Below are 18,073 nucleotides of genomic sequence, written 5' to 3'. Positions count from 1 at the left end.
TCCTGTAAGGTAGCAGAGCGGGCCAATGGGTAGAGAGGAGCGTGAGTGACTCACTGATGGTGAGTGGGTGGTCAGGTACCGAGGCTCACTTCACGAGCAGAGGAGATAATAACACACCGTCTGTACATCTCCATTCCCATTTGGGTTTGAAAATAGTCAGCCACCCCAGCTGTTAGTCATTACGCCTTGTGGTGTAGAGGAGGGAGGAGGCCGCGTCTGTCAGCAGGCAGATAAGAAGAGGGGGGCTTCACGCTGTGTTCGTGCACTCGCACCTCTCAAAGTTGCTTGTGCAGTTCATTAATCGCAGTGTGTTTGCAGGATTTTATCGAGACCGCTGATTTGTGGAGAAACAAGCAGCCAGCATGAACTCCCTCCCTGCAATGTTAATGTCTTGCTGTAGTTAATAAATTGACAGCACATTGTTTCAGATTTGAAGTGATGCATTACTCTTGATATACTTGATATACTGCTATACTATTAATCCAATCAGCCTCTCAAATGTGACACAGTTTTATCCTCATTTCCTTACAGGTCAGAGGTCACTGCGCTAGGGCTGAATCAATGTTTTTCCGGTGTCACACTGACCCAAATCTAGATCATGCTGTTGCAGAAGGGCCTTTAAATGGCACTAGTTCAGTTAATAAGGACAGTAATACACACTGAACTGAATGTGAAATAAATCCTTATGTACACAGTCTTTTAAGTCTGTGTTTGGAGTAGCAGGAAATCAGTTGCATCAGGCCGACTGAACAAAGACATACTAGTTCATTTATTTATTCAAATACTTCCCTGTGCCTGCTGACATTTACTGCCATTCACTGTGTTTTCCCAGACATTAGACTCCAACCTGGACTAACACAAAACTTAAAAATATAACATTTGTGGATTTGACCTTGGGCTTTTCTTAGAACTGTCACGACCACTAATATTTATTCTCCTCAGTGTCCCACCTTTGTAAATGCTCCACTGGAAAGTGAGTGAGTAGCTCACTGTACATGTGACTGTGAGGCACAGATCATAAACTGCAGAAGAGAAGCGAGAGCAAACACTGACACATTAATTTGCCTAACACACATAGTCCTGCGGATATATTCAGGAAACAGAATATTTACAGTCTGTGTTCTTTTTTTTTCTTCCCTTCCTCCCACAGTGCTCGATCCCCCCCCCTCCTCCTCGTCTCTTGAAAGCGTCGTGAACGCGCTCGGCAGGCTGCTATTAAATGGGCGGACTTGTAGGCGCGGTCACGTCCGTAGTGGCTCCGGTGGTTTTGACTGTCACATAAAAGTGCGCGTCGCACCGGCCGACCGGCGGAACTCTGTCTGTTCTATCTGCGAGACCGGATCGGACCAGACCGACACCGACACCGGGACCAGCGCTGGTGATGCATTTACGCTTTTTTTTTTTTTTTTTTTTTTTTTAAATTTGCTTTTGTCTGTTGTTAAGTGGGCGTCCTGCCACTGTTGTTGTCAGAAAGTATGTTAGTGCTGCAGCAGGTAGATAAGGCTGTCAGTGCAACAACTTATTTTCAGATAGTTTTAACTGATAATCAGTGTTTATCTGTAAAATGTGCTCTAGTCTAAGAATAACTCAAACTACTGTTGTTTCAAAGTGGACTTTAAATGTGTTTGACAGCCTCATATAGACTTTGTAGAGATATAACCTAGATAAAAAATAACATTTAAGATAATATTGACATTTTAACATCCTGTTGTAGTGTGACTCAGTATTGTAAACTAAACTCTTGTATGATTAATTAAGTTGTTCTAAAGTTATTAGAAATGCTCTCTGCTGAGCCGGTGTCTAGTGGTTCTTAAAGTAGAGCTCCTGCACTTTAAAGCACGATGCTGTCTGATGCAACTCAGCGTTCACTGTTTTTTTCCCCCTCATACAGGAAAACCACCCGCAACAGCTTGAAGGCGCCTGACTGGATCAGGGAAACACATGAGATCAGCGGACATCCACTGCTGACATCAACCACAATCCAAAGAAGGTATGCAGGCAGCGGCTCGTGCACCCTGTAGGACATGGGGGCTGTTTTGCTTCTTCGTGTGAAATATAGTTGATTAAATTGCTTGCTTGTAGGAGCATGCAGAGGCCCATTTTGCCACATTCATAATCATTTCACTCCTGCTAAAGCAGGATGACCCCACCACCACCACCACCACCACCATTCCCCACCCCTCTTCTTCACTCCTTACCTTTATCCCTCACATTTCCCCAGAGACCCATCAGTTGGAGGATGCTGCCTCCACTGGGCTGAAAAGGCTGCTGGTTGGCTGTTTTGCTCTCTTTTTAAGTCTTCGCTGTTTTTCATGTATTATGTCTATTTCTTATCTTAAATCTGTATTTGGTTCTGTTTTGCCTCCACCCCAACTAGCCTCGGTAGCCTCCACCTTACCGTGGGATGCTGGAGAGTGGGAGAGCAGGAGAGGAGATTTGATGCCACTTGGCAACAGTAAGAGGTGTGGCATAGTCAGTCATGGGGGATTCTTTCTTCAACTGCTGTTATGTCCCACCCCATCCCCCAGGAGAGGAGGAACTCCACAGATCCAGACGCACAGAGATCATGGCCTCTACTTCCACTAGCATCTCCTCCGACAAGCGCTTCCTCATCTTCTTTGACTTTGATGAGACCATCGTGGATGAAACGAGCGACGACATAGTGGTGCAGGCCGCCCCGGGTCAGAATCTTCCGGGTTGGTTGAAGGACACCTACCAGCCCGGCCGCTACAACGAGTACATGCAGCGCGTCCTGGCCTATCTGGCGGAGCAAGGCGTCACGGAGAGCGAGATACGCAGCATCATGGAGAAGCTACCGGCCACCCCAGGCATGCTCGCCCTCTTCCAGTTCCTCCGCAACCGGCCCCCGCAGGACTTTGAGGTGGTCCTGGTGTCCGACGCCAACACCTTCTTCATCGAGTCCTGGCTCCGGCGCAACGGTGCCCGTCAGCTCTTCCATCGGATCTTCACCAACCCAGCCACCTTCAACAAGGACGGGCGGCTGGTGATGAGGCCCTTCCACTCTCACGACTGCCCGCGGTGCCCCGACAACATGTGCAAGCAGGTGGTGGTCAGGGACTATGTGGCCCGCAGGACGCAGGAGCGGGGCCGCCCCTATCAGAGGGTTTTCTACGTGGGAGACGGAGCCAACGACTTCTGCCCGGCACTGGCCCTCGGGCCCAGGGACGTGGCCTTCCCGCGGCGGGACTTCCCCATGCACCGGCTGATCACGGAGACCCATGAAGCCATGCCCGGGGAGTTCAAGGCGGTCACGGTGCCGTGGGCGAGCGGGGAGGATGTGGTGCAGCGGCTGAGGAAGCTGGTGGCAGAGTAGAGGGTCACGCACAAACAGAGAGGAGACGATTAAAGGGCCAGTTGACACTTTTAGCCATGTTCTCAGGTAAAATAGTTCCAGGAACCAACGTTTAAGGCAATTAAATCATTTGTACTGTCTCTAAAAATAAAACAAAGTTTGTCTCGCTGGTGTCCAGCCTGCACGTGCCTCAGTCCAGCTTATCACATTTTGGTCCAGAGGTCCTTCTAAGAACAGAGACATAGTTCACCGGGTTAAGGTGAGCAGGTTAATGATTATGGAGACCTGCCACTGTCACCCAAAGTGAGGAAGTCAATAACAAATTCAATGCTTTGTTATAAGCAATATTTAGAAGTGAAGGACGTTGCTTTAAAGTTTGAGGGCATTTGCATAATAAAGATCCTTCAGTGGGATTTAAACACATTCTTCATGGTTTTAAAGGTTAAACTGGGTTAGTAAGGAAATCCCTGTAATAGGTTAATCACCTTAATAGCAATGTTTAAAAATGTAATGGACACTTATGTCAACCGAGTGAGTGGTTGATCTTAAATTACAATTCTAAATGTGTTTTCCTACAAGCTGCACTTTTGGAATATGAAAAATTAAATTATAGTGTCAATAAGTGATACCATAGTGACACTGTCATCTGATGGCAATGGCCATTTCAAGATGAGTAAAATAAAAAACAAATAAAAAGTATTTTATCAACATGTTTGTCAGAGAATATACAGTATGTCTAATTCAGAAATGTATGGTTATGTTTTAAGTGTGTCTGTTTGTTAAATCTTTGTTGTGTCTTTGTTGTGTAGGCCAGGCCTACAGAAGAAATGTATTAACACCAGCAGGAATAAAGCCATCAACTGAAACCCTGCCTCTGTCTGATTTTATCATCAAACCTCCTCAACATTCACTCATTCATAACAATTACACTGATAATGTGTTCCTGTCATAAAAAGACTACAATTTAAATTTGAACATTATGTTTTTAAGAAATCCATGTCCCAGTTTTCATTACTGAAATTTTAGTTATCAGCACACCTATCATGCACACCACAACCTATCAACTCTGGATAAATTGTCAGTGATTTGAAGTCCTGGAAAAGACAATGGCTAAACAAGCTTTTGTAATCAAACGTTAGAGATATAGAACCTCAAGTACCTATGTCTACTGTCATAGATAAGGGTGTGTTTCTGAAAATACTGTAATGCTCACCATACCAAACCCCATCAAATGATGTTTTGATATTTACAGATTTATAAATACTTAATTTTTGCATAATTTTATAAAGTTGTCCTGAAGGCCTCATTCAGTTAAATTAAAATTTCAGTTTGCAACAACTGCCTCTTATAAATCAAACACAGGTCTATGTAGCAAGGCCTAATATTGGAAGACATTTTTAATTTTCTGTTTAGTAGAATCAAAGTGCTATATTTAATTTACACACGCAGAGATTAATTTTATGACTTGAACTGGTGTGTTCATGAGTGTTTAGTGCCATCCGATGGTCATAGGCCATAACTACACCTCTGTTGTTATTCCAGTAGGTTTAGTGTGAAAGTGTTAGAAAAGGATAGAATAAACTATCAGAATTAGAATAAACAATATTTTAACTGGTAGCTTCAGTCTGTGTTCCTTGAAGTAGTTTATGGTGGATTTTGATGGATTATTGTCCAGTTGTAGAACCCAGCCTCTTTTCATTTTCACTTTCTTGACTGATTGCAGGACATTTGCATCCAGAATGTGTTGATATTTAGTGGAAGCTATTCTTCCCTCTATCAGTGCAATGTTTCCTGCCACTGGCTGCCACACAACCACAAAGCAGAATACTTCTACCCCCGTACTTAACAGGTGGCAAAGAGAGAACTACTTGGGTGCCCAAACATGTCCCAGTTACTGTTTAATATTTTTTCTAGTGTTTAAGTTAAGGAAATTGCATTATCATTTGAAGAAAGGCTTCTTTTTCAATATTTCTCTGCTGCACGTGTATTATTTACTTCTTTTCACTTCTATAATCAACAAAATAAGTCATTTGCCCAGGGATGTTCAGCAGTGTAGTGATGTTCAGCAGTGTAACGCCTCTACCAGAGGGGGCGGTATTGAGTTTTAGCTTTGAATGCTCAGCGCCCCCTGGTCAAAGGAAGAAGAAGAAAGCCGGACGTAGAATCTCATGCGCATGGCGCTATTTGGGAAATTATTTATCTTCTGAATACATCCCCAAAGTTTATCTTGTTTTCAAAATAGTATTTTCTAACTACACAATACCAGAAGACAGGTGAGTGTATTTTGCAGCCCGCGAGTTATAGCTCAGCGCAGTAAGTTAGCTAAATGGCTAAACAGCAACGTAACTGAATCGTCGTCCACAGGTCATTCATTTCTTTGCTTGTTAGCAGGCTAGCATGCTAGCTTTTGGTTAACTAACGGCATCGCCATAACAAGTAGAAGAGTAGCATATAGTCTTTAAAACTTCCCCTTTAAAACTTTACATTTTATTCTAAGAGTTTCAGCCGACAGAAAGCATCTTTGGGCTGGATATATATCAACTGAACTTGGATCAATGTGCACATTTTGCTTCAAGCAGAGTTAGCGTTAGCTTCGGCAGGAAGGCAACTTACTTTTATTTATTTTGCATGTCAAAAAAGATTTTAAGAAGACATGAATGTGATAGAATTTGTTTGTGAATATTGACTCACTTAGCAACAGTTGACGCATTTGTTCAGTTAGAAAATCATAAATTTTTGGTGTTAAAAAGCACCAAACAAGGAAACATTAAAAAGGTTCAATTTAAATAGTTACGTGAGAGTCCTCACTGCAGGTCAGAGAAGTTAGGCCAGGGCTACGTAAACTACTTGTGTTGCAGTTTGAGTGTCATAAATGATATGATTCTTTACCACTGAACCTTAGTGATATGTTGGCTGTAACAGTGCATGAAACCCACAACATGAATACACATTAACACAAACCCTTCTCTCAGGTCTCTACAAGATGGAGGCTGATCTGTATGATGAGTTTGGAAACTACATCGGTCCAGAGCTGGACTCTGACGATGATGAAGATGATCTGGAGGCAGAGGACAGAGATGTTGATGAGGTGCTCTTCAGATTCACTGTGAACAGTTATAACTACTCAAAGTTTGTTCGCAGTTTGTGCACACTTACAATGGTCCTAACACTGTCCTTGTGCAGGGTGACGAGGATGATGACGACGAACCTGCCGATGCTGATGACGATGTTCCGGGCATGGAGGTGGTCCTGCATGAGGACAAGAAGTACTATCCTACAGCAGAGGAAGTTTATGGTCCCGAAGTGGAAACCATCGTCCAGGAGGAAGATACACAACCTCTTACAGGTTAGAGACAAACAAAAGTTTACCTGGTATTTGAAGAATTACAATATAGATCATAATATAGGATGTTATAATAAGCAAAAATAAACTGTCAAACACAAGCATTTTCTCTCTACTCTTTCCAGAGCCCATCATCAAGCCTGTGAAGAACAAGCAGTTCACGTTGATGGAGCAAGAGTTACCTGCCACTGTTTATGATATGGAGTGAGTAATCTAAGTGGTTTCTTGTTGATATGGACATATAAGTTTTAAGATGCAGATGTTGATCAGGAAGCTAAAACTGAACAGCAGCGTTTTTTTTCTTCTCATGTATTTTTCAGTACACATATGTTGTGTCATTTCAAGCTGTAATAACTCTCCCTCTCTTACCAGGTTCCTTGCAGATCTGATGGATGGTCCTGAGCTGATCCGAAACGTCACCCTTTGTGGTCACCTTCACCACGGCAAGGTTAGAGTGTGCCCTATGTCGGCTTCTGGCTCACTTGCTCTTGTAGCTCTGTGTCTCTAGCGGGGCTCTTCTTTGGCAGTTTGCCAAAGAGGACATGTGTTCCAAAGATGAAAAATTTAGGAGCACATGAATGTTTTTGAGCATATGCTAATAACATGGCTGCACTTTAGACTCATCTGTGACTCGTGAGGATCTAATGAATTTGTTTATTCTGTTCAGACTTGCTTTGTGGACTGCCTGATTGAACAGACACATCCAGAAATCAGGAAGAGAGATGATGTGGACGTGAGTTTTGTCTGCAATAGCTCAATAAATTTGCCCATTGTACCATATTTTGTTAATTTGCTATAGGGAAGCAAAGAGTGACGTAATTTTCTACTTTTTCAGCTCCGATACACAGACATCCTCTTTACAGAACAGGAGGTAAGTGTTTTGGTTTTTGTTTCAAAAAACGTTAAACGATAGACTTATGTTTCCCTTCTCACAAAGGTGATTTCTGTCTAATGCCTTTTTCATAGAGAGGAGTTGGGATCAAGAGTACCCCTGTCACGATGGTTCTGCCAGATTCCAGGGGCAAATCATACCTTTTCAACATCATGGATACACCAGGTATTATACTTAAACTATTTGCTTTGTTTGTTGAATGCATGTTTTGTATGATGTTAAAAAATGTTTGAAAGTGATGTAAAATCTCGTGTTTCTCTCAAAGGCCATGTGAACTTCTCTGACGAGGTCACATCAAGCATCCGGATCTCAGACGGTGTTGTCCTCTTCATAGATGCAGCAGAAGGAGTGAGTCACCCTTTTTCTTCTTGATGTTCTTCCAGTCTTGCTCTCGCTGCACATAAGTCGATTTCTTCATCCATGTTTATAACCTCGACCTTTGTGCATCTCTGCCCAGGTGATGCTGAACACAGAGCGGCTGATCAAACATGCAGTTCAGGAGCGTATGGCCATCACCATCTGCATCAACAAGGTGGACCGGCTCATTGTGGAGCTCAAACTGCCTCCCACAGATGCTTATTATAAACTGCGTCACATTGTGGATGAGGTCAATGGTTTGCTCAGGTAATAATGTAAACCCATTACACCTGCTGTGACTGGAGAGTATGAATGGTTCCATATGATACTGTGCACAAAGTTCAGGTGGAAGAATTTACCATGAATGGAGAATACAACTTTGTTGATACATAGAAATGGCTACAAGGATAATCTCTAGATCTCCAACATGCTGACTAATTATTTATTGTGACAAAATCAGACATACAAGACACTACAGTTGGTGACTGGTCATCTCTCTTGTTTTTCAGCACATACTCCACAGATGAGAACTTGGTGGTGTCTCCTCTCCTTGGAAATGTGTGCTTCGCTAGCTCTCAGTACAGCATCTGTTTCACCCTAGGATCCTTTGCAAAGATCTACTCAGACACCTACGGTGAGACGACTCTTCAGCACGTAAACATAAACAATGGACTGGCACATCCTTGTGCCTAATGCATTCATTTATGGTATTAATTAACTCTGTTTATGTTTACAGGCGACATCAACTATAATGAGTTTGCCAAGAGGCTCTGGGGAGATATTTATTTCAATCCCAAAACGTAAGTAATTTGGATTTCAACAGAATGTATCAAAGGCTGAGCTACACATCCTTTCTGTTCAGTGATTTTCCTTTATTCTCTTTTCAGTCGCAAGTTCACAAAGAAAGCTCCCAGCAGTAACTCTCAACGCAGCTTTGTGGAATTTGTTCTGGAGCCTCTCTACAAGATCCTTTCACAGGTTGGACATGTCTAACATAATTTTATAACATGCAACAAAGCAACAACAGCTTGCTCCAACACCCTTGGGCCCCTTCAGACTCAGGCTGAGTTGCAGAACTCAGTGTGTAATCCTCACCCAAATCCTCTTTGTTTCTAGGTGGTTGGGGATGTGGACACATCCCTCCCCCGAGTTCTGGATGAGCTGGGGATCCACCTGACTAAAGAAGAACTGAAACTGAACATTAGACCCCTGCTGAGGCTGGTCTGCAACCGCTTCTTTGGAGAATTCACTGGTATGGCTTAATTTGTTTCTTTCTATTCTACTTTGTGTGCATTACTGTGAAAGTAGAAAAGTGTAGAAAATATCCAAATCACAACCCTACAGTTAAACGACATTGTTGCCTTCTTTCTGCTGATTTACTTTCTCTTTTAACCAATAAAAAGAGTCTAGCATGAGCTCAGAGACTGTACAGGTTCCCCATTTGACTTATTTCATTTCCTACAAGCCTCATGCTCAAGTAAACTCTGATCTACCATATTTGTCTATCATAGGTGATCATCACGACCTAATTAACCTCAATATGTTTACTATTATTTACATTATTTCAATCATTCACCAAATCAGGAAAAATATACTTTACAGTTAACATAGAACAACTATTAGACAGCAAGGTTTAGTATATACAATCACATTCTATTTTAACAGCATAAACACTTCTGATTCAAGGAGATAACTGAAGTTCATCCTTTTTTTCTGTATAAATAAAAATCAGAGGTACTGTATCAGTCTTCCTTATCTGCTCATGATTGTAATTTTAATCTGAAGATAAATGGTCATGGTTCCGTAAATGTGAAAAATCTATTTGAAATTGATCATGGTTGTCCTCCCTCCAGGCTTTGTGGACATGTGCGTACAACACATCCCCTCACCACAAGAGGGTGCCAGGAACAAGATAGAGCACACCTACACAGGCGGCCTGGACTCAGACCTGGGGGAGGCCATGGCTGAGTGTGACCCTGATGTGAGTATAATGGAAGCAAAACACAAGTGTTCTGTTTACTGGCTGATATGTTGGTTAAATGCTAATACCTGCAGTCTGTTTCCAGTGGAAGTCATCAGTGTCTTTTCAGCTGGTTTTACAAATTAAGCCACCAGGATGTTGTAATTGGCTGGAAATAAACAAGCTGTTAAATAAGCCAATTTAAGACAACGCAGGACATTGATCACAGTTTTCCAAGTTCCTTTTTAAAGTCTTACTTCCTTTTGCCGAAGCCCACTTATATCTCTTTAGGTAGAAATGTTAAATTCCAGTGGTAAAACTTTCCTGTCCTATTTAGACTCTCTCTCTCTCTCTAATCCCTCACTCCTGCTCACCTCATGACTCTCACCCTCAGGGGCCTTTGATGTGCCACACCACTAAGATGTACAGCACTGAAGATGGGGTTCAGTTCCATGCGTTTGGCAGGGTGCTTAGCGGGACCATTCAGGCCGGCCAGCCCGTCAAGGTTTTAGGAGAGAACTACACCCTTGAGGATGAGGAGGACTCCCAGGTCTGCACCGTGGGCCGTCTGTGGATTTCTGTGGCCAGGTACCATCCAGGGGTTTAGGTTTATGAAGATTGTAGAGTTAGAAATCAATAATTGTTTGAATTAAATTCTGACATTCCTTCCTCTTTTTTAGATATCAGATTGAAGTGAATCGAGTTCCTGCTGGCAACTGGGTCCTCATCGAAGGTTGTGACCAGCCTATTGTCAAAACCGCCACAATCACAGAGCCCAGAGGCAACGAAGAGGTGAGATATAAGAGAGAGATACCAATGAGAGCTTTTAAAAATACTGATACATGAGCAGTGTAGTTAATATGTTTTACTTCCTCTGACAGGCTCAGATTTTCAGGCCTTTGAAATTCAACACAGCATCAGTTATCAAGATTGCAGTGGAGCCTGTGAACCCATCAGAGCTTCCTAAGATGTTGGACGGACTGAGAAAGGTCAACAAGAGCTACCCATCCTTGACCACAAAGGTATGTCAGTCAACACTGATGCAGTAGTGAAGGGTTTTCAAAACAAACTCAGACCCTGGTAGTTCATATAGTTCATTGCAATGACATTTGAAACGTTTGCAGTTCAAAGATTCCAGTCTCATTCATGTAAAAAGGAAAATTATGAAATTAAATTAACATTTGATTTAATTAATAATCACGTAACTGCTGTAGCGGAAATTGTAATTGACCATATACTGTGTATATTTATGTGTCTTTGTCTTTCAGGTGGAGGAGTCTGGAGAACATGTTATCTTAGGCACAGGAGAGCTCTACCTGGACTGTGTCATGCACGATCTGCGCAAGATGTACTCCGAGATCGACATTAAAGTAAGTTTTCATGCTTCACTCACGTTACATTACTCAACAGTGTTTATTTCAATGTCCTATCAGATTGTAACATGACAGTTATCATCCAGTGATCTGTACACATTTTATTTATGTCTTAGAGACCAAAAACATCCATAACCTGAGGATACAGCACAGGAGTAAAGCCTCTAATTTTACTCCTCTCTGCTCACAGGTTGCTGATCCAGTTGTGACTTTCTGTGAAACAGTTGTCGAGACTTCATCTCTCAAGTGCTTTGCTGAAACGCCCAACAAAAAGTGTGTATTAAACATAATATTTAAAAAAATGTATCCACACATACAATGACATGAGTGCAATTTAGAGAACTATTAGTAATTTATCTCAAAACTCACAGCTTTGTAATAATTTCCTCTTTAAGTGTCTCGTTTCTGACATGAACCATTGTTTAGACTGTCAGCTTAGATGTGGTATTTCTTGTCTGAGAGTTAAACTTATGCACTGTGCGCTTGGAGATCAGTTGGACTCTGCGTCAGAGTCAGTCCTTCCCTCTGGCCGAGTGTCTCCCCGAACCCAGAGTGTGTGATTGACAGCCGTGTGATGTGATTGACAGGAATAAGATCACCATGATTGCTGAGCCCTTGGAGAAGGGGCTGGCTGAGGACATAGAGAACGAAGTGGTGCAGATCACATGGAACAGGTATGATTTAGAAGATATTACCATCACACTCACGCACACATACAGAAGAATAAGTGATATCTTAATTAACTGAGGTGATGTAATGTGCCTTTCATGTTAGACATGCCTGTGGATTTTCCCCATTTCAGTCATATATTGTATGTGCCTTATTAATTTTTCCATATTTCAGAGCCATTCTGACCGATCATTTATTCTCATTTATCCCTCAGTTAGCAGGGATAAATGAGCAGGCATGCAAGAATGATGATTGGTTCTTTAATTAAATGTTGTCATTGAAGAAGGTAGAGGAATATAGAAATGCCCAGGGCTGAAATAGTCATTTAAAAAGTGCAGTTATTGGAATGGAAAGTAATAATCCTTGTAAATCCATAGGTGTGCCACCCAATGTTCTTCAGCTTATCATGCATAGAGCAAGAGGGGTGCACTCTCTGATGTGCCTGCAGTTTTCATTTATAAGTTAAATAGTGATGACCATGTGCTGCACTTCACCATCAGTGTTTTAACTCAGTCAGAACAAAACATTGCAGGAACTGATTGGATTTTGTTAGTCAAAAGTTACTTACACCAATTATGATGAAATACATGTAATACCTTTTATTAAATTCCTTCACTACCTATGTTATGTGAGTCTGGACAGAGATGGATGTAAACTGCTACTTGACTGGTTACAGAGAGGCATTAATTCTAGTTACATTTAGTTTCATTTTTATTTTCATTTAGGTCTCATTTACTTTACAAGAAAAGTTTTGGAAACAGTAAGCTACAACCCCATTTAGAGTGACATGAATTCCTGCTCCACCATGTCAGTTTGAAAGCAGTACTGAGTGTAAGGAATGCTAAATCTAAAAACTATATTCATTTTTGATATATATCTTTATTTAAATTTTGTTAAATAGATGCAGAGTGTTTCTGTATTTGTATATTGAAGCAAAGTAAAGGACAGTCTGTACACTGTGACAAGTATGTGCTTATTAAAAAAACCCTTGGAGTATTGATTAGTCCACTCTCAGTAATTGAATCATGCACTAAAAGCATGCATGAATTTTCCCAGCCGCTGTGACTTGAAGAGCATGCATGAGTGTGTGTTCTGCTTGCGAGCGGCTTCCTGTCAGTACTCGACTCATCTGTGAGGCCATCTGGGCCCAGCGGTGCCAGCATGGAGTAGTGATGCCAGAGGAGTGACATACTTCACACACCATTAAACTAAACCTTCGCTCTACTCCTCCTCTTCCATTAACCCCTCTGCCCCCTGATCAACCAATCTTCTTAATGTTCCAGCTGTCACAATGTAGAGAACCTCCCTTTCAACCAGTGACTGTTCTGTTTCCTCATGGCAGGAAGAAGCTGGGAGAGTTTTTCCAGACAAAGTACGACTGGGATCTGCTGGCTGCCAGGTCTATCTGGGCCTTCGGACCAGACACAACGGGACCAAACATTCTTGTAGATGACACGCTGCCTTCTGAGGTGAGTTGTATAACTAGGGCTGTTTAAGTTGTCCATTGAGTATTGGTTTATCTGCTTATGGAAAAAATACAGATTAACAGCTCTGGTGTGCCTACACCAAATGTTTAGAGTCACAGAGCTGCAGCTGTGTAATTATTTACTCAATAAAACAGCAGAAAATGGTGTAAAATTCCATTAGAGGATAACTGTTTTTGAAGAGAAACCCATGTTTTTGTAGCTAACTCTAGATGTGTTTGTTTTTCCTCTGTAGGTGGACAAGGCGCTGCTCGGCTCGGTCAAAGACAGCATCGTTCAGGGCTTCCAGTGGGGCACCAGGGAAGGACCTCTGTGTGACGAGCGTAAGTTTTACAAAATAAATGTTTGTTCTCTGCACAGCTGCTGGTCCTGGAAATTCTCCTTTCCACCAGAAAAAGGAAAATGTATTTTTCCTCATCTGTGTCTTTCTTCTGCCCTCAGCCATCAGGAATGTCAAGTTTAAGATCCTGGATGCAGTCATCGCTCAGGAGCCTCTCCACAGGGGAGGAGGACAGGTCATCCCTACAGCCAGGAGAGTGGTGTACTCTGCTTTCCTCATGGTGAGATCACCCCCACCTCCCAACTCTTTTCTTCTTCTCATCTACCATTAGCTCCTTTAGACTTCCCATTCATTCATTCATTCATTCATTCATTCATTCATCCTCACTTGCTTTAATCTTCCATTACCTTGATTACTTTTTTGCATTTTTGCTGATGTGCGTTCTTTTTAATTGTAGTCTGATAACATTCTTCTTTCACGATTTTGGCTTCATTCCTCATCTCGTTTGGCTCCTCCACTGGTCCTGTCATCAATCCAAGGGTCAGCTTTACATGCTACTGCTTCTACAGGCTTTTGTCCTCGCTTTAATGTATATATGTCTCCCTTGTGTTCCAGGCCACGCCAAGGTTGATGGAGCCCTATTACTTTGTGGAGGTTCAGGCTCCGGCTGATTGTGTATCTGCTGTCTACACGGTGCTGGCTCGACGAAGGTTGGCCCACTCATTATACTAATGTCCAGTATCAACCCAGGCAGAAATGTTGATACTTGAACTTCTTAAATGATAATCAGTTAATCATTTAAATAGATTCTTAAAGTTGAAGTGCCAGAAATTCACTAGATGTGGCTTCTGTCATCTGAGATACTAAATTGAAGATCTTTGGGTTTTGGATCCCTGATGGGTTAAAATGGGCGACTTGAAAATGTCAACTTGAATTTTGTGTAGCTCTGGTGTTCTGACTGATTTCTTGCTCATTACATATCAAGCAATGAATGATCAGATTAATATATAAGCCTACTCATGCAGCCTTTCTCAATACAGACAGCATCTTAAGTTTTAAGTTAAAGGATCATCTTTGAAATTCAGTAATTTAAGTTTTTGTAATACAGTCCTGTGTTTTTCATCTATCAGGGGTCATGTCACCCAGGATGCACCTATTCCAGGGTCTCCTCTGTACACCATCAAGGCTTTCATCCCAGCCATTGACTCCTTTGGCTTTGAGACAGATCTCCGGACACATACACAGGGGCAGGCCTTCGCTCTGTCTGTGTTCCATCACTGGCAGGTAAGATTTATTGACACAGACCTGCAATTATGTCAGGGAAAACAAATAAAACCCAGGCTTAAAGGCACTGAAGACTCACACATTCACAGTAGCTTTGGAGGTGTCCATAGATGTCTGGCCTCATTAATTATTGGTGTAAATATGATGCCTCTTTAATAACATAAACAGAAAGAAGAAACAGGGTTTGTTACTTGCTGGATGCTAACACTTACCTGCCTGCATCTTCACTGTGACACAGTGCCACAGAGTTATTATAATGCTAAACAAACAAATCCAATTTGTCATTCATGAATTGCAATGTGAAAATTGCACATTTGTCAGACGGCAAATCTGATGTTTTTGTCTTTTAAGATTACTAGATTTGGTATCCTCCTGTCACCCCCCCCCCCCACACACACACACACATACATACATACATACATGCACATGCACAAACTCTCACATACATAAAACTGTGGCAGCTTGTGCAGCAGAGTGACCAACCCCGTGCACACGTCTGCCACTCTGATTAAACTGCTTTTGATGTGGAGTAGAGCGGAGTGTTGAGTCATTAATTTTTAAGTATAATGTGGCTGTCTACGTCTCTGCCTGCCATGTCTGACATGTGTTTGTGTCTGCACTCTGCAGAGCTGTGTCAGTAAAAATTAACTCCACTTAGTGTAGATTAATACTTCACTGCAAAGTCCATTCGTCTGGAAAGAAAATAAGGATTTCAGGTAATGTTCTATCCTCCTTGGTTATGTTTTATCCCCTTGAGGTGAACATGCAAGTGTCAAGACAAGAACCTAGACATGAATTATGTATTTCTGTGGTTGTTTGATCAAAGTGAACATGCAGAATGAATAATAATAACCATTGTTGACATTTTTTGGTTTAGCAACACAGAGTGGTTTTGTAGAAATGTTATCAGGACAGAGTATTTTAAAATGTATTATTGTCTGTCATTGTATTTGTGTCATGGGATTTTTTTCAAATCTCAAATCATGAATTAGCAATAATTTTACAAAGCAGTTACTCAGATTTCCCCTGGGATTATTCCTGATTTTTCTTTTTTACATCAGCTGAAATAGGCCATTTTGACTTCCTGTCAGTAAATGGTGTCATGCAATGATTTATTAGCACATGGCCCAGCCTCAGGTTGTTGGTAAAATATACCTTTTTTCCCAGAAGACTCTCCTGAGGTCTAGCACCAATTGCCTTGTCCGTTTCACCCCAAATTACTCTCTAAAGGGCAGCCACAGAGTCTGCACCTGATGCAATCAACACTCAGAACCGTCTTCTCTGGTCTGGTCTTTGACAGAAATTACTCCTGCAAGCACATATCGATTCAACTGCCCTAGAAAATCAGAATAACATGGGAGTCCCTGAACTGTGTTGTTTGCCCCATTAAATCTCAGAGGCTATACTGTACTGTGCCTCCCTCATTAGTTTGATTATGTGCTGCCAGTATTGGCATGCAAACAAGACAGTGTTGAGTTACTGTTGTTAGCAGCTTTCATCCATCTGTTGACTGGGCTTCAGCCACTCCATTGATTATTTTTTCCCTTTTCCTCCTGTTGTAATCTTTCCCTGCGGCTGGGAATGTCTTATTTAGTCCACTCTACCCTACTTATTTCAGATTCCACATCCCTAACAACTCCTCTCTTCTTCTTTCCTCTCTCTTTGCATTTATGGGAATGGATCATATATCCATAACTGTGACATCACTTTGTGAAGGTCATACCATGAGCTCTTGAATATAATAGCTTCAGTGAGTCATTTTAAAAGCCTGTGAACACTTACCTTCTTCTAACTCAACCTGCTAACGCTGCATTGATGCCGTGTTGGTCACAAACTAAAAGAGTGACAGTAACTCACACGTTGCTTTTTCCATCATGTTGATGGACGCGGTCCTGACTCAGTAACAATGAGACAGACTTGCAGCTAGATCATATATTTAGTGAGAGGTCGGAGCCACTACTAGAAGTGTCCCCTCAGCTTGTTAAAGCTCAGAATTTGACGTGTGTTTCATGTTGTCAGATAGACAGTTGATACCCAACAGCAGGAATGATGTTGGGGTTCCACTTGGTTACCACTTTCTCAGACTCAAGTCAAACTATTGTCAGATTGCACATGGCTGGAAATGAATTGAAAGATTTCCATTAGCTTCCAGTTGCTCACTTTGTTTTACCATCTCTTGTATTTCCTTCCAGATCGTGCCAGGTGACCCCCTGGACAAGAGTATCGTGATCAGACCTCTTGAGCCTCAGCCTGCCCCCCACCTGGCCAGAGAGTTCATGATCAAGACCCGAAGGCGCAAGGTCAGCCTCATGCCTGCTTTTTAAAATTTAATTAGTAAAAATCATACATGTAAATGTTCTTTCTTGCATGACTAACATCCTTTGTTGTTCTTCAGGGTCTGAGCGAAGATGTGAGCATCAGCAAGTTCTTCGACGATCCTATGTTGTTGGAGCTGGCCAAACAGGACGTGGTGCTTAACTACCCCATGTGAGACTGCAACACTGACTGCAAACCATGGAGCCAACACCCAAACCTCTGCTGGTCAAGGATACTTGTGGTATAACACAGTCACTATAACACAGAAACCATGAGCGGTTTTCATAGGTTCAGGTTACACAGCTTATCTTCGATTTTACTAATGAAAATCACACAACCAACCATTTAAAAAGATCAATAACATGGGGAAGATCACTGGGAGCAGTTAGTAGATTGATGAAAACCACAGAAATACACCAGACTTAGGGGAGTTCTTGCTTTTCCCTTTGCAGAGCAGCTGTTTGCAGACGTTTGTTGCAACTTATTTTTGTCTTGTATTTTTATTTTTTATATGTACAAATTCTCATTGTTTTTGTAGAATAAGATAACTTGGAAGCTTTTTTAAAAAAGAAAAGAAATTGGATGTCGTTGATCTGGTGTTTGTCTGAATAAAACCTGTAATTCAAAGACAGATGTTGTAATTCCAGATGTACTTTCATAGACCATCCCTCCTGTGATGTCGCTGTTGAATGCTTGTGTCGTTGAGGTGTAGATGTAATTAGTATGTAACTGTTGGTGTCTGGAAGTTGGAGCTTTGCTGTTGGTTTGAGTGATCGTGTGTCTGTTTGGAGACTGACGTGTG

At 41.8% G+C, this 18,073-nt stretch overlaps 2 protein-coding genes across 3 annotated transcripts; both read left to right on the top strand.

Annotated features, from left to right (window-relative positions):
• Window positions 1–767: 767 nt before the first annotated feature.
• On the top strand, window positions 768–4,179 carry phospho1 (phosphoethanolamine/phosphocholine phosphatase 1). Of its 2 annotated transcripts, none has more exons than XM_018660619.2 (3): window positions 768–1,378; window positions 1,892–1,990; window positions 2,378–4,179. In XM_018660619.2, exon 3 carries the CDS (start codon window positions 2,480–2,482, stop codon window positions 3,332–3,334), a length of 855 nt encoding a protein of 284 aa, XP_018516135.1. In that variant the 5' UTR covers window positions 768–1,378; window positions 1,892–1,990; window positions 2,378–2,479; the 3' UTR covers window positions 3,335–4,179. The 2 variants fall into 2 exon arrangements, with proteins under 2 accessions (XP_018516135.1, XP_018516136.1); XM_018660620.2 differs by having other exon boundaries at window positions 782–1,378; window positions 2,529–4,179.
• Window positions 4,180–5,429: 1,250 nt separating this feature from the next.
• On the top strand, window positions 5,430–17,902 carry eftud2 (elongation factor Tu GTP binding domain containing 2). The gene is made up of 28 exons (XM_018660634.1): window positions 5,430–5,586; window positions 6,286–6,401; window positions 6,497–6,659; window positions 6,782–6,860; window positions 7,029–7,104; window positions 7,324–7,389; window positions 7,492–7,527; window positions 7,623–7,713; window positions 7,814–7,896; window positions 8,006–8,172; window positions 8,415–8,539; window positions 8,642–8,705; window positions 8,793–8,883; window positions 9,022–9,157; window positions 9,759–9,886; window positions 10,260–10,453; window positions 10,546–10,657; window positions 10,747–10,887; window positions 11,134–11,235; window positions 11,429–11,511; window positions 11,826–11,912; window positions 13,250–13,376; window positions 13,627–13,714; window positions 13,833–13,951; window positions 14,287–14,381; window positions 14,802–14,955; window positions 17,148–17,255; window positions 17,351–17,902. Exons 2-28 carry the CDS (start codon window positions 6,297–6,299, stop codon window positions 17,444–17,446), a joined length of 2,916 nt encoding a protein of 971 aa, XP_018516150.1. The 5' UTR covers window positions 5,430–5,586; window positions 6,286–6,296; the 3' UTR covers window positions 17,447–17,902.
• Window positions 17,903–18,073: the final 171 nt, after the last annotated feature.

Source organism: Lates calcarifer, linkage group LG11 (assembly GCF_001640805.2).
Source record: "Lates calcarifer isolate ASB-BC8 linkage group LG11, TLL_Latcal_v3, whole genome shotgun sequence".
Taxonomy (NCBI): domain Eukaryota; kingdom Metazoa; phylum Chordata; class Actinopteri; family Centropomidae; genus Lates; species Lates calcarifer.
Note: the sequence above shows the minus strand (reverse complement) of the source record. Positions and strands in the feature narration are given on the sequence as shown.